Source organism: Pogona vitticeps, chromosome 1 (assembly GCF_051106095.1).
Source record: "Pogona vitticeps strain Pit_001003342236 chromosome 1, PviZW2.1, whole genome shotgun sequence".
Lineage (NCBI taxonomy): Eukaryota > Metazoa > Chordata > Lepidosauria > Squamata > Agamidae > Pogona > Pogona vitticeps.
In genome coordinates, this window is record NC_135783.1 from 190,268,623 (window position 1) to 190,285,966 (window position 17,344).

General features: G+C 41.4%; 1 protein-coding gene across 5 annotated transcripts in view; it reads right to left on the reverse strand.

The window, feature by feature from the left end:
- Positions 1–17,344, reverse strand: part of MYO1B (myosin IB) — a 158,155-nt gene that overhangs the window by 108,106 nt on the left and 32,705 nt on the right. For all 5 annotated transcript variants that reach the window (XR_013545163.1, XM_072979647.2, XM_072979668.2 and 2 more), the window contains exon 2: positions 11,922–12,067. Coding sequence is in view for 4 of the 5 variants with exons in the window: in XM_072979647.2 (XP_072835748.2) it covers positions 11,922–12,067 (146 nt within the window). In the remaining variant the exon portion in view is untranslated. The remainder of the gene's footprint in view (positions 1–11,921; positions 12,068–17,344) is intronic.

A 17,344-nucleotide genomic window follows, 5' to 3' on the forward strand; every position in this document is an offset into this window, starting at 1 on the left:
GCCACGTGACCACGGAAACTGTCTATGGACAAACGCTGGCTCTATGGCTTGGAAATGGGAATGAGCACCGCGCCCTAGAGTCAGACACGACTGGACTAAATGTCAAGGGGAACCTTTACCTTTATCTATATCCAATTATCAAGACATCAGAATTTCAAACGTGTCCTAAGTCCTACTAGGTGATTCACACAATTAGCAATTGTGACTAACAATCCACCACTGTCTCCTACTTTTGGGGGCCATGTATAAATATTTGTCATGTAGTCTCTTATGTCTGAGGAAGTGGGCTACGTTCATGAAAAGCCCACACTAAAATATAGCAGCTAGTCTTTAAAATGCCATAACAGTTTTGACTGCTTTAATTTTTTGTTTTTTGCTTCATTTGGCTACTTATCTCATGTGCTGGCACAGATTAACACAACTATCACTTCTAAAACTACAGCTAAGAAAGGCACTGCTCTCATTTGTGTTGGTTTGGGGAGGCTGAGGGGGCTGCACTGCATCCTATTGCAATGCAACTGCTTTTAGTGTTGTTGTAGAGCAGAAAATTACATTTCTTGCCTCTCTTCCCCCCCCCCCATCCATCCATTCATCCATCCATCTGTAGAGAGATGCCAGGGTGTCATAAAAATGTCATTGGAAATGATGCACTTCACTTGCTTCTTATTTACGCCTAGGTGAATCAAGGTTCTGCCTCAGTATAGAGCTGCTTGCCATTTTCCTATGATTCCCATGCCAGTGCCACTTCTGCGCCTGCATCTAGGGCAGTAGGTAAATATAAAATAAAATAAAACCAGCAACGTAGGCTCCACCCAAGTAGCCTCAGGATTTTGTAGTAGCAGCTACCCTGCAGAAAGAAGATGCACCGTAAAAGCCCCCATGCTCTGAAATCAAAATAATCAGAAGCAGCCTTTGAAGATTTAGCGTACAGTAACAACAAAGATATTTCCTGTAAGAAAATGTACTAAGTAGTCTACAAACATTGTGAAAATATCCATGCTTAGCAAAACCCTGAGAAGTCCTTTGGCAGGACGTGGTGGCGCTGCGGGCTAAACCGCAGAAGCCTGTGCTGCAGGGTCAGAAGACCAAGCAGTCGTAAGATCGAATCCACGCGACGGAGTGAGCTCCTGTCGCTTGTCCCAGCTCCCGCCAACCTAGCAGTTCGAAAGCATGCAAATGCAAGTAGATCAATAGGGACCACCTCGGTGGGAAGGTAACAGCGTTCCGTGTCTAAGTCACACTGGCCATGTGACCACGGAAAGATTGTCTTCGGACAAAACGCTGGCTCTATGGCTTGGAAACGGGGATGAGCACCGCCCCCTAGAGTCGGACACGACTGGACAAAAAATTGTCAAGGGGAACCTTTACCTTTAATTTTTAGAAAATCGATCTGCATTATCTTTGTTCTTTTCTATCACTATCTCCTCAAAAAAACACAAAAACGCAAGTGGTCTACGATGAAAAATAATGCTTTGGATCATGTCCTGATAGTTTATATGCAATATACATCCATTAACATCTCTCGTAGGAAATCACTAATTATACATTGTCACACATAATCAAACAGCTTCAAACTAAATCAACAAATCCAGAATACTGCTGGTAGTGTTGGATGTTAAGAAAACACCCCCATAGACAGGGTTTGCAAACCCACTCTGAACCTTGACTTCAAGCACTGACAGAGACCATTGATTGGAAACATTACTTTCAGGCACTAAAGCAGTGATGGCAAACCTATGGCACGCATGCCACAGCTGGCATACAGAGCCCCCTCCATGGGCACACAAGCCGTAAGTTGCCGGATCGCTACTCTCCCCCCCCCCCCGCACAGCCAAACCTCTGGAGGCGGCTGCAGCTGAGGTGCTGGCACTTTGACAGGCAGCAGGCCAGAATCTGGAGCAGTTGGCGCTGGCAGTGGATCCAGAGTAGGGTCTTGAGGTACCTCGATGCCCGGGATTCCCCCTTCCGCCGCCACTTCTGTTTCCGCCATTGCCACTTCCAGTTCCGCTGCCGCCGCAGCCCAGCACCTGCCGGGGGGGGGGTTGGGGTTTTGTTTTTTATTTTTTCATTCTGGGCATTCAGGCCCAAAAAGGTTCACCACCACTGAATGAAAGCTTTTAGAACCCCAAGCCAGAGGCTACTGGTCAGGTAATGAAAACAAGCCAGGCTCTTACTATAGCTCATATCTTGCACCACCTTGCCTACAGCACAAGACACAGAGGGAGTTCTTCCAAAGCTTCTAAGATTTGCAGAAAGCTCACCAAAAGCCTTTAGGGAATATTTTTCCCAGACCTTGCACCTTGCTTGAAAGTCTCCACTCCCTGCCTTGCTCCGAACAGCACAATGAAGCCAAGGGCATCCACTGAATGGTTTTCTGCACCCACTTGGGTTGTTGGTACACTGATGTTGCACTAAAACAGTGGTTCTTAACCTTTGTTACTCGGATGCTTTTGAACTGCAACTCCCAGAAACCCCAGTCAGGACAGCTGGTGGTGGCGGCTTCTGGGAGTTGCAATCCAAAACTCCTGAGTAACACAAGGTTAAGAACCAGTGCACTAAAACACCTTAACATTTAGCAACTGATCCCTGGTGCCAGCTGGGAATGGATGGGGGTGGGTGCCAAGGCTTTAAGTTTCTTCACACAAAAAAAATGTATTTTCCTTCAGCACTGTTCGACCTCCGATCTGTCATCTAACCTAGGAGCTGTTCCACTCTGTGCCTGCTAGGGAGTTCTGCAACTTTTCCAAGGGGTCTTACTCTCAGCCTGCTGCTAATGAATATTTTCCGTATTTTGGTAACATTGTTATTTAATGACATTTTGTCATTATGAAACCATGTTAATGAATTGGGTAAGTTCTTGCTTTTTTATATGTTTATATTTTTGGCTGTTACTCTTTTTGTCATTATTGTGTACAACTCTGAGAACAATTTATACTGGAAAACAATATACAGTATTAAAAAGTGACTAGGCCTACAGTGTTGCTTTTTTGCATTCAGTCCACACCCCATCCAGTCACCATTTCTAAAGATACATAGCGACACAGGTAGGATTCTTGACAGATGCCTCCGAGGTACAGGAACTCCTTGCTCTGGAGACAGTCCACAGCCTAGCTTTACACATCACTGCGTCATAAAACCTTCCGATATGTACTGACTATGAAAAGCCTACTGGGAGATGGAGAAATTGGGACCGAGCTACTTTTGTCTTAAGGGGGGAAAAACATGTTTGGTTTGATTTTATTTTGTTTATTTTGAGCAATTGTGAATATTAGTATTAAGCACACACCCTTGAAACATAACCAAGAACTGTAGCAATGACTGCTTTAAAAAAAACCTGGAAATTATCACCTTGGGTGTCTTCAGAAAATTAACACAGAAATGCCATAAATAAGTAAAGCCCCTGGTTTGCTTCAAACAGAGGCAGAACGAGTCTGGAAACTAACGGGTTTGGGGGCATCAGTCCAACTCTACATGAGATAATGGGAAATTTGTACATTCCTCAGTAGGCTTCTGGACAAATGCCAGTTAACAACTTCACTTATTTTTACAAGCACATTCACCAGCTCTGTAATTCTGGGATGCAACTGGACACCAACGTCTTGTGAAGTTGCTCTGAAAATCATAAGAACAAAATGTAACTAATTTCAGAATCTGGTTCCATAACCGTTCAAGAGCATTTCCTTCCTTTGTCCAAATACTGTACATTGTTCTCAGTTGTCTCTTGTGCCCTTTTTTATACACTTTAAACTACACTTGTGCCTAGGTACCTAAGTTTAGAAATCATACAACCTGTGGTTGTATGGTGAGTAAAGCTTTGCTGGCTAGAAAAGTCTCTTTAAATAAAAAAAAGAGGCTTTCCCGCCCTGGTATATTTGTAATGTGGTTATATAATTAACCCTTCAAAATGACACTGAAATCACAAACCCAATATTTATACTCTTTGCTTTGAAGTACACTCTATTTAAGTATAATCTGAAGACCACACCTAGCTATCACCTCTGAGGCAAGCTACATATTATATGAAAATGTTGGCAATGATGACCTGACTTTAAAATAAATAAATGAAGAGCAGCTTCAGGAAGCTGCAATTTGAAGCAAAAGAATAGCTGGGAAAGGGGGGGGAGGAAAATAAGATACCTCCCCCTCCCACAGGACTTTGGTTTCAGGAATGGCAGAAGAGCATCATCAGGAAAGAAAAGCATCTGAAGGTCGTTTTGAGAAGAAGTCCTCCTTCATGAAGAAAGGCTGTCATGCGATTAGCAGGGACAAGGCCATACTAGCTTGCTTCAGCATCACACATGAATGGGCTAACTTCTCTCTCTTAACACCCAGAGAGAGACATCTGAACACGCCGCCTCTGCATATAGACTACATTCATACTCAGTATACTTATATCAGGGCTTGCAGACACACCATACATGAGAAGAGAGCTAAAGGTTGCAAGAATTGATACATGACCTGACTATCTGGTCCCTTTCGGTATTTGAGTAGCTCCACTCTGCACCAGGTGAATTTTTGAACATACAGTGGTGCCTCACTTTATGATTGCCCCGCATTACGACGAAACCACATTATGACGATCTTTCTGTGATTGCAATTGCGATCGCAAAACGATGGTCTGAATGGGGTTTTTTCGCTTTGCGATGATCGGTTCCCTGCTTTGGAAACCAAGTCTTCGCAAATCAACGATTTTCCTCCAGCTGATCAGCGGTTTCAAAATGACCACCGGGTAAATAAAATGGCTTCCCGCTGTGTTTAGGGACAGATTCCTCGCAGGACAGCATCCGAAAATGGCGGCCCTATGGAGAATCTTCACTGGACGGTGAGTTTCCAGCCCACTGAAGCGCACTGAAGGGGTTTCAATGCGTTTCAATGGGCTTTTTATTTTCGCATTACGACATTTTCGTTCTACAGCGATTTTGCTGGAACGAATTTACGTCGTAATGCAAGGCACCACTGTATCTTCAAAGACATCTCCTATAAAGCACATTGCAGTGGTGCCCCGCATCACAACAATAATCCGTTCTGTCAAAATCGCTGTACAACAAAATCGTCGTCATGCAAAAAAAAACCCATTGGAATGTATTGAAAACCGGTTAATGCGTTCCAATGGGGAAAATACCTGCTCATCCAGCGAACATCCTCCATAGGGCAGCCATTTTGTGAGCACCGATCTGCTGTTTTTAATGCCTGTCTTCCAAAACGAGGGTCGGAAAACAGCAGGAGGCCATTTTAGAAACCAGACAATCAGCTGGGAAAATCGTCATCCAGCGAAAAAAGGTTCCTGAAGCAGGGACCTAATCATCGTTAAGTGAGAAAACCCCATAGGAACCATTGTTTTGTGATCGCTATAAGTCGTTGTCAAGCGATTTCATTGTCATGCGGGGTTGTCATCATGCGGGGCACCACTGTATAGTAGTCCAGTCTGGATGTCTCTAGTGTATAGATAAATCATGTAAGGTACGTCATGTACTGGCAAAAAGTACACTTTGGGCAGCACTATCCCGAGTTTCTTCAAGTTAGGAAGCAGTGAACGAGGACTCCCAAACTGGTGAATAAAATGCTATCTAAGGCCAGCTGTAAACCTCTACTCAGATTTGCAACACAAGTGTAAACAATTCTTTGCCAGTTCAGATACAACTTCTGAAGACCTACAGATTTCCCACCAATAATTAGGATGTCCATCTTCACCTCTTACATTTTCCCAGGATGCCTCCATTCCACAATACTCCACAATGAATCCTGTTACGACAAACCTCTAATGGCTCATGACTGCTAAAAGTATTCTCACCTTCCACATCTATGAAATATTTCTGCCATGGCCACATAGCAATGCTTGGATGCCCACACCCTTCTTTGTCCCTTTGGCTGACATTTCACTGCTATCAGTTGACATAGCAAGTTTTTACAACCCAACAGATAGTCCACAAATTGAATAGCAGAACCAAAAGTGTTTCATTCTTATCCCCTCCACCCCGCAGGCTTATTAGAATCAGAACTTCATTAAACCCTACACTAGAATTAGTATTCAAGGCCTAAATCCACACACCAGCGAATTTTGCTTACTTACTAAATTTTGTGTGTATATTTTGCTACTTTTTAAATCATATCAACTTTTCAAATGGTTATTCCCACTTAATTTACATCAATCTCTTTCACAGAACTTTCCAAGCTACCCATTTGATTATTTGGTGTACAATGAAGTTGTAAGTTCTCAATCAGTAGCATCATTATCAGTTTTCCCCCTAGAAACAAAATGGGAAGCTGTATGTTCCCGTTTTGTGGGTGGTCAAAAAAAAAAGTCATCTTCTCTAGCAACTCATATTCCAACCACCTCCTGCTGCCCTGAATTGCATTTTAAAAATGTATGGAAACTAAAAGCCTATTGAATGGGGTACATGGGACAAAAAAAAACCCAACAACATACAATGCACATTTGATTTCGGGTAGTTCCTTTCTCTGCCTCAATTTCATTAGAGAATTATGGCCATCACCTATAACTCTAAATGCACAAGGTACTTCTATATCATTTTCTACTGGGGAGGGAGCCTGGAACATGCTGTAGGGAACATGTTTTATGCACCACATTTTCCTACACATCTACAAATTCATCCAAGTCTAAGAAGGGCCTTTATTTCTAAATTTCAAGTTAGGGACTACAGAATTTCAGACTTTTGGACTGAAGTTTGTTTTGCAGTTAAAGGACAGATGTAAAATACTCTGGGGACATAATGTCTTCTGTGGTGGTTGTTCAATAGGGACAAAAAGAGGAGACAAAATTTACATAGCAATAGAATAAAGCTGATTTGGAGCAGAAACAACATTCTTAGCATTGCCTAGTGATGATCAAGCTATGTCCCCTGGCAGGTAAATTTGCGTTTGTTTTAATCGTTTTTGAGTTGCTGGAAGTATTAAGCTGTGTGTGTATTGTTTTCTGTTTTTTCTATGTTGAGTTTGTACACTGTAATTATGTTAATAAAATTTAAGAAAACATTCTTAGCATTGCTTAGGAAAAAAAGAATTAGGAAGCAATACAAACGGGGTAATTACACCGCCTGAGAATGGAGGGGAGGGTAGAGAGAGAGAGAGGGAGGGAGAGTGAGTTCTGTGCCACCAAGTCAGAACCGACTTATAGAGACCCTAATAGGGTTTTCAAGGTAAGTGAGATATTTAAGGAGTGGTTTTACCAGTTCCACTCCCCCAGGGAGTTTTCATAGCTGAGCGGGGATTTAAACAGAGTACTAACCCATCACCCTATCCACTACATCACACGGGGAATGATGTTTATGCTGGCAAAAAGGGTATTTCAAGATAAGATCAAGTCTTGCTTCACTCTTTTTGGCAATTCTACTCTACAGTCGGCTGTATTTCTAAATGAAACTAATCATCACGTGGCTGCTCCTTCACTTCTCTTCTCTGACAAAGGTACCGAGGCGGCATTTTAAAGTCATTGTAGGTTTATTTTTTATTTATGTAACTTTTTAAAAATCATTTGGCATCTCACCAACCTTTTCAGTACATATTTGAGCAAGACACATAACCACTACATAGGCAAATGTTCCTAAACCAATGAATAAAATTACACTTGTTATTTTGCCAAAGAAAACGCTACTGCTAATTTCACTGGAGCCGGAGGTCATCGCTACTCCAAGAAAGTTCAACAATGACCACTTTCCTAGATATGTTTTTCTTTAAAATATACAGCAGCTGGAAACCAACAGTGTAAAACATTACCTTCAGAATTAAAAGCTGAACAAGGAATTAGGTACAACAAATCCATGTACGGAAAGGAATTCTAGCATATCTAACAAGCATTTTACGCACAGCACAGAACCAAACCCAAGTTTGCCCAAATCATACACTCAACAAAAACATTCAGCCCATTTCCTGGGGAGTGTACTTCACAGTGAACTTGCAGTATTCACACTATAAATGTTTAGGTGTGCATCTTGAAGGTAAACATAAAACAAATGGGTGACGTGGTCCTAAAAACAGCCAGATCATCACTTTTAGTTTTATGAGATCTGAATGTGAAAGGATGATCATAATTAATGACTCACAGTACTGAAATCTTTAAAGCCACCAGTGTAAAATCATATGTATTGTTTAAAGAGAAAAAAACCTGATCCTGTTTATTTTCAAGAGAAATATGGGAGCTTGTAACTTAATCCATCTGTACACTCATCCACATCCTTTGCTTTTCTTCAACTTCATATAAACAAGATAAAAACTGATATATCTAGTTTTCAGCAGCAATGCGGAGAATCTCAAGGCGAAAAGCAGAAAGCCAGCAGGAGTCTGGACAGTTACATAATGCTGATTTGTTGTATTTTCAATAAATAAAATACACCAGACTCTTACAGGTCCTTAATATGTAGAAATATCTTTGTGTATCTTTATGGTGCTTTTAAGAGCATGCACAATCAGAACTCTGGTACAGACAGCATCCATAGTACCTAGAATCCAAAAGTCACAACTAGAGATGGGGGTATTCATATACAGTGGTTCCTCACATTGCGACGTTAATTCGTTCCAGCGAAATTGCTGCAGAACGAAAACGATGTAAAGCGAAAATAAAAAAGCCATTGAAACGCATTAAAACCTGGTTAATGCATTCCAATTGGCTAAGAACTCACCAGCGAAGATCCTCCATAAGGGGCAACCATTTTTGAGTGCCTGTGCAGCAAAAAATGGCTCCTAAACACAGCAGGAAGCCATTTTGACACCCAGCGGCCATTTTGAAAACCCGACGATCAGCTGTTTTGATCGTCGGGAAGCAAAAATCGGTTCCCAAAACAGGGAAACGATCATCGCACAGCGAAATTCCCCCATTCAAAACGTTGTTTCGCTATTGCTTTTGCAATCGCAAAAACCTCGGCGTAATGCAGATTTGTTGTTAAACGGAGCGCCTGTCTTGCGAGGCACCACTGTACAAATACCCCCCACAGGTGGAGATAACGAGGACCTGGCCCCATGGGGCTGGACAGTCCACTCACAATTTTGCCTCTGCCGCAACTCCCACGGAACCTTCTAATGGCTCTGGAGATCGCATTTGGCTCACCACTACTGGGAGGAGGCAGGATGATTAGTCTCTCTGCCACGTCAAAGAGTGGCTTGCCGGATGCAATCTCCGGAGCCACTGGAAGGCTCCACAGCAGTCGCGGCAGCAGCACAATTGTGAGTGGACCGTCCAGCCCCATGGGGCCAGACCCTTGTTGTCTCCACCTGTGGGGGAATATTCGTATTTGTATACGAATACCACCATCTCTAGTCACAACTAGAGTAGACCTGCTGAATCAGTCGGGATTCAGTGAGTCAACACCTATGTAATTTCCACTGATTCAATAGGCCTATTCTAGTTACAAGATGCTACTGTATTTCAGCCAGAATTTTAAAAGGAAAATGAACTGAAGGTGAGAACAAGCTCTCATAAACCAGTACAAAACACAAAGAAAAGAGAAAGAAGAAAGGCAGGAAGAAAAGGTGCAAGCGAATCTTTAAGAATATAAGAACCTATCTGATTTCATTTAAAACTGGTCAGCAATGCGGCACATGAGTTCTAAAAACAGACTAAGACACAAGTTAAGGGAATCCAATAGGGAGGGAGGTGGAGGGGAAAATAGGCACGCAGTTCCTAAACTCTTGTTGCCATACATAAACCATTAACTGCAAATCTTAAAATGCAATATTCTTTTTTTTAATTAGTAGTTTTGTAGGGTTTGTTCTTTAGCACTAATCTCAAATTTTCTAGCACCACCCAAGTTACGTAACTGACGGATCAAATTGGGATTTCCAGTTACGTAATACTAAAAAAATCTAATATTGTCCTTTAAAATCTATGCTGAAATCTTTGGCTCAGAGTGAGCAAAAATCAATGTTTGGTAAGTAAGTAAGTAAGTAAGTGAGTGAGTGAGTGAGTGAGTGAGTGAGTGAGTGAGTGAGTGAGTGAGTGAGTGAGTGAGTGAGTAAGTAAGTAAGTAAGTAGTTTTCTTAATTTTGATCAGACTATTTTGTTTGAATTGTTAAATTTTTTTGCTTGCTTGTTTTTGTAAAGCCCTTTGTGACAGTAACTGTAACTCAGAAGATAGGGTATAAGGATGGTAAATTCTAATTCTATATTATAATATAATGAGTTCATTTTTTAAAATAAGTTCTTTGAATTGGCCTTGTTTTTAAGGAGTTCCATGGCCTTTTGTCTAGATTATTTAGGTCAGCCTTGTAGATACCATCAGAAAAAAACTGTGCTCCTCAAACTTAGCTTGCGTCTCCAGAGATATAAACTTGTTACCAGCTATATCTGGAGATGAGAAACAACAGAGCTGATGAGCTCTATTTTTCATGTCTGACTCAGGCTATTCCTGAAGTTCCCTCGCCCACCACTCTCAGCATGAAATAATACTGAATATTCTTAAAAGCCCTATTAAAATTCCCAAGATTCCACAAAATGGCAACCTTAGCTGCTGTCCATCTGTGATTCTATGTAGATAAGGTCAAGTGTTCACCTGTCTCCCTGAAACCATGATGGAATTATCAGAGGTGGAGTTAAAATGTGCAAGGTAATTGTGTATCTGTATCTGTGTGCTCGTGTGACTACTGTATATATACAGTACAAAATAGTATATATTGGCCCCAATCCTGTTACTTAGCATAGTAAATAGCACTAGAATAAGTCCACTGAATCAATGGATAAACTCTTTATACATAATTATATATATGTATGTGTGGGCATGGATGCCTGTATAGATATATAAAATATATACTGAGGCAGTAGCAAGCAAGAGTGCTTCACAGGATAAAATCAAATGTGAGTAGTTATTTAAACTGCTGATTTAAATTGTTACTTAATTCACAATATAAATCTGATTTCAAATCAAATTCATCCTGCTTTGGCCTAAGTTATGAGATACCAGGTTTACATTCAATGAAGATGGGCAGTCGGTCTACACAAGCTCTCGTGTTAAACATCACCTGAGTTATTCTTAAAGAACAGGAGCCTGCCTGACCCTCACCTTGGCACAGCCTCTGCCTAATACTAAGCAGTGAAAGCCAGAATCAGCCCCCAAGTCATGGAAGGCTCTCTCCTCATCAAGAATGCCCTCTGAAGACAGATGCTGCACTTTTTTCTTTTGAAGTCCTAACAGCAGCCATTTACAAACAGGTTTTAAATTATTCTGCCTAGGGAAGGGAAAGGCTTTGTATAAACCAGCAATGAGAAAGCAGTCAGGCTCCAGCACAAGCTCAAGAGCACAGTAACTATTCAATACCATGTTTCCCCCAAAATAAGACAGGGTCTTATATTAATTTTTGCTCCAAAAAAAACGCATTTGGGCTTATTTTCAGGGGATTTTTTTCATGTACAACAATCTACATTTATTCAAAGACAGTCCTGTCATCTTCTTCTGGTTGCTGCACAGGGGTGGAGGGCAGGGTTTCACTTAACCGGGGCTTATTTTTGGGGTAGGGCTTATATTACGAGCATCCTGAAATATCCTACTAGGGCTTATTTTCAGGTTAGGTCTTATTTTTGGGGAAACTGTACATTTTCAAATTGTAAGGCCCATGTGCCAGTTTTCTGGTGAGGATAACAGTAGAGTACCTGCACTTGCTTTCTGAAGTTATTTTCCCATCCAAAAGAAAAGAAACCAAACTAAGTTGCCAACATTCCTTCATAAAAAAAAGGAAAGGAAAACATTAAAATACATTTTATGTAGCCTTACAGTAAGACGGTTCTAGTGTTGCCATACCATCAACTAAACGGGTTTATATTTCCATGGCTGTGTATTCAACTGTATACTTTACAGGAAAATTGCTCCTGGACTTTTGCTCTCCTGCCCCTCAATGCACAGAACGACACCCACACACGTATTAGGAGTTCCTGTATCAACACACAAGCATGTGGACATTACTCATATCACACTCACATAGATCTCACTGTGATCAAAACGCTGCTTGAGATTATCGATAAATGTTTCCTCGGTGAGCGGCTCCAGGAGCACCATATCTCCAACCCCGATCATATTGTCAAGAAGAGATGTCTTCGCCTCCATTTTTGCCATGTTTCTGTATTCTGGGGGGGGGGGGAAGGAGAAGCAACAAAATTAAAATTTAATAAGAAGCCCGAGTTATCTGAAGACAAGGAAAAAGACTTCAATTGACTTTTCTGGCACACAGCAAAACAGGGGGGAAAAAAGTATTTAGGGAAAGATTGTACACAGCGGTCAGCATAATAGAAAAAGAGACGGCGCAGAGGCACTCACAAGAGTAACCTTCAAGGTCAGAAAACAACTGTTTCCACTGTCCATTTTTGCTATATGGGAGTTGTGGAAAAGCATATCGGAAAAATAGAAAGCTCCAACACACACAAACCCAGGTTTTCTTTCATCTATAAATGGCTTTGTTTTGGTTTATTTTTTGCTACTTTTCAGTCCACAACCAAGAAAAACCCTTCCCACGAAAATACTGTTTTACAAATGCATCACTAAAATAAGCACGCTTACACCATTGCGAAAATTATGACCCTACACCTACGTAATCAGTCTCTTCTCATTTAAAGAATACAATGTTACTTTTAAATCCATCCTTCCAGAACATTTTAAGCAAGCATATATAAAGCTGAAGCTAAACAGCAGCCTGGATTCTTAAGTTTCCTGTTGTTGATAAACTAGATATTAACACAGAGCGCGAAGGAATGCCCTGAAGACCTATGTTGTTATCCATGGACTGATGTTCGTTTATCAACAAACTATTGTCACTTTTTGCAGAACAAGGTTTCAAAGGGAAAGAAATCTACCGAAAACACCTACCAGGTGTAAAATGCCACACTGACTCTCACAATTTACAACTAGTGTCTACCATACTAACTAACCATCGTTACTGTCAGGTTAATAGAAATCTTACATGCACTAACACTGGGTATCAGTGGGAGGAGGATTTACAGTCTACTATGAAATTGACAGAACTCCGGGAGGCAGTGGAAGATAGGAGGGCCTGGCGTGCTCTGGTCCATGGGGTCACGAAGAGTCGGACATGACTAAACGACTAGACAATGACGACGATGATTGTCCTTTGTCACTGACTTGACAAGGTGAAGTTCTTTCTCTGCCTCTGGAATTTGAGGCAAGGCCTGGCCTTCTTGCTTGCATTTTGCTTCCATTGTTTTGTTGATAGCTCCATCTTCTAACTCTGACCATCCTCCAAGTAGCAAGCATGCAGAGTCTCCTGCATGTTAGAAACTTTTTCCCGAATTTTTTCTTCTGACTGTAGCTACAGATAGTAACTGTAAGTAAAAATACCACTTTTTAAATGTAAATGCTTCTAGTGATTTTCACTATACAAAGTCCTAGTTTGTATGCAAACCACACAGGGTGTTGTTTAATAAGATAGGGCTGATCTCTCTAAATTTCTGTGTTGTTTTTCTACCTTATACTCTAATAATTGAAAGGAATAACCAAATTTGAGAAACCCCCGCCTTTTTTAAACCATATTTTCCCAATAGTCACTTTGCCCTTTGTATCCCCACTGCATCATACTCACTCTTATGTCTGAGGAAGTGGACTTCACCCACAAAAGCTCACATTAAAATATAGCAGTTAGTCTTTAAAGTGCCACAATGCTTTTGTCTTTTTCTGTTTCTGTTTCTTGTCTGATCTGCCATGCATAGAATTCATAAGCAAAGATTATCAGAATTCAAAAGGGCACCACTTTCCAGATTCAACTGAAAAGCTACCTAAAGTTCTAAGTAAGGAAAACAAATGGGTGGGGGAAGAAGAAACCAAAGAAAGAAAAAGCAGCTATTCAGAACAAGCTCCTTTCAAGAATGCAGCATGTCCCACAAGGAAAAAAAAACTAGACTGCGGTGGGAGGAGCCAGGATTTTTGGAAAGCCATTTGCAGGAATCAGCATTTACACAACTCATTTTGGGTACCTCTATCCTCTTTTACTTGCAGTGATTCCACAGGGAATCTTGGTGACTGTAGCGCTATACCCATGATAACACACACACACACACACATACAGAGAGAGAGAGATGTCATGTTACAGCTGCCAGGTTGACAATGAGTGCAGAATTGATCAGATTTTCTTCTTATGACTTTAGAGCTAGCAAACCCCTCCCCTTGTGTGTGTGTGTGTGTGTGTGTGTGTGTTTGTGTGTTTGTGCTTCCCAAGCTTTTACCATTCCTATTTACATCCTATCTTGATTTTATGAGCTTGAAGCCCTCCCCCCTCCCCCCAACTCTGATAAGGAATTGAGGCAAAAGGTAGTATTGTCCTTTCCTCAAACCACCCTCCCATATTCTTGCACAATCCCTCACCCACACTCTCTTTGCCTCCCTAACCCTGCCCCCCCTATAAACCCCCAATCACTTTTCTCCAGCCCTCAGCCCTTAATCCTAATCTTGACCCAATGTCTACAAGGAAAAGGAGCACTCCATGCCAATATATACCAGCTTGGTCAACCAGCACCAAAGGTTTCATCAACACAAGCATAGTACACAGTACTAAACACTAACCATACAATTCCTATAATTCCTGTGGAACAGACTTTAAACACAGAGTTTGAACCTTTATAAATTTCACAGCCAAACAGTTCATTGCACAGTAGCTAGAAAAGTTCGACTTTAGACCAGTAAGTGGTTCTCAGCTATTGGCCATCCGCGTCTTTTTTCCCTCCACTCCTAGAAGCTCCAGCCAGCATGACCGATGGCAATAGAGTCCAGAGATTGTGAACTTTTGTTCCAGACCACTTGTGATTACACCTCAGAGCACTGGTGGAGGGATTATCTGGGTGTGAAAGAGACTCAGCATGACAGTCCCCATAACCATCCAGCCCTATAAGCAGAGTTCAGTGATGTAGGGTTCTGGATATCACCAAGTGCTGAGCAAATCTATTGTATGGTGCACGCTATACCCTACAGAGAGAGGTTATTAATGAAATTTTGTAATAAATCACAAAGTGAGTAGGCTCATTGAATCAGTGGGGAAATTACCGAATCCACTCCTCTGTAAGTTCCACTGATTCAATGGTCCTACTCTAGTTGCAACTTAATACTGGATTTCAGCATATACGTATTACGTATCTGTACACATCTGATCTCACTTACTTCAGTTTCTGTCAACATCTTATAATGATATCACGTCAGTTTCAGACTATGCTCCCTCAGTTTGTGGTATTTGCTTTCTAAATTCAAGAATTTACCAGGCAGAATTCTGGGAGTTCCATCCCAAAGACACACACTGACATTTCACTCACCTGGAAAAAGGCCTATTTCCCAGGCTGTCGCAGGCCTAATTCCTGTCCAAACAGGAAACAGCTCCAATGCTTTCTTGCAGGCTTAGGTCTTTTTGGGTTGTTTAGTTTTTTGAATGGGCCACGACATAATGGTCAGCAAGCTTATACCTCCCACAAAGATCTAGGCCTCCCAGAAAGCACTGAGACAGTTTCTTTTCTTTTCTGTACAGGACGTAGGCCTGAAACTACCTGGAAGATGAAGCAAATACAGGTACTGTATGTATGTGTAGGTCATATGTGTCAAACTCAAGGCCCCCTGGGCCATTTCATGTGGTCCTCACAGTGTTGACTGCTACTGTGCAGTATACAATACGTAGGCGTTTACTCATCCACCCATAATGCTCCGCCAAAATCCTGGGAATCCGCCCATCGGGACTCCTAATCCCAGCAATCCAAGCAGTGAAGAGACAGAAAGTACAGTAATAATTGAATGAGGAGGATTATATTTAATATAATAAAGAGTAGATATGTTTATCTAGTCTTACAGATACAACCAGCCCTTTGAAGGCAACCATAACGCCGATGCGGCCCAAGATGAAACAGAGTTTGACACCTCTGGTGTAGGTGTTTCTAGTGTGTATCTTTGGGCTGCAACTCTCTGAATTCTGCCTGGAGACCTCTTGGTGAATTCTGCCAGTTGGAGTTTTTTAAAAAAATAATGGCCCATCCCAACTTATGGCAACATTTACCATTGTAACTTTTTTATCCATATACAGACCATCAGCCTTGAGTTGGTTGTTGTGGGTTTTTCGGGCTTCTTGGCCATGTTCTGAAGGTGGTTCTTCCTAACGTTTCGCCAGTCTCTGTGGCCAGCATCTTCAGAGGACAACAAACTGTGCTCTGGGTAAGGCTTGAGAGTGGGGTATTTATGGCTGTGAGAAGGCTTGTTTGTGAGAAGGCTATTGTCCTATCAGGAGATGGTTAATTAGTATGTTTTGTTGTGGCTGTATTGTTTTGATAAGGAGGGGAGATTATCTGTCCCTGTGGTTGACGGGTGTCATTAGCTGGTCTTTTGCGTGTAGTAATCCCCTGACCTTGTGGCTGGGTGGAGTTCGTTGACCTTTTGCACTCTGTGTTTTTGAGAGCTGGGAGCCAGGTTTTGTTGAGTTTCAGACTTTCCTCCTTCCGGTTGAAGTTTTGTTGATGCTTGTGGATTTCAATGGCTTCCCTGTGCAGTCTGACGTAATGATTGCTGGTGTTGTCCAGTCTTTCAGTATTTTTAAATAGAATTTCATGTCCAGTTTGTTTTAGGGCATGTTCAGCTACTGCAGATTTTTCTGGTTGTTTTAGTCTGCAGTGTCTCTCATGTTCTTTGATTCTGGTGTGGATGCTTCGTTTTGTGGTTCCAATGTATACCTGGCCACAACTGCAAGGTATCCGGTATACTCCTGCAGTGGTGAGGGGGTCCCTTCTGTCCTTTGCTGACCGTAACATTTGTTGTATTTTTGTGGTGGGCTTGAATACTGTTTGTAAATTGTGTTTTTCCAGAAGTTTCCCCATGCGGTCTGTGACCCCTTTGATGTATGGCAGAAATATTTTGTTTGTGGGTGGCTGTTTTTGTTCTTCAGTTCGGTGTTGTTTTCTTGGTTTGATGGCTCTTGTGATTTCATTTTTGGAGTAGCCATTGAGTTGCTTTACCTGCATTAGTTGCAGCTTCAGAGAAAGAAACATTAACAATCACCGTCCATAAAAGCCAAATAGAAAGTACTAAATTAAGTGTAAATGAAATGAGAATAGAGTGAAACAAAGAACTGGATTGTCCAGTGCAAATGAGCAAGTGGAAAATTGCCCTTACTTTCAGTATCTAGGAGTGAAAACAAATAAATGTCACAAGTGGGCATTTTTCACTTATGTTACTGAACTGAAAAGTCAGAGAGACTGTAGGACAGTCAGCAAAAATTAAAAGGAACAATGCAGTTGTAAGAGGAACACTAAATAAATAAAATTCTCTGTACATGAATTAAATAGAGAAAATTCTGCATAGGTATCAATACCAGGACATAGAAGAAGCAATAGCAAAAAGAAGGATACAAGTTACAATTTTAAAACTAGAAG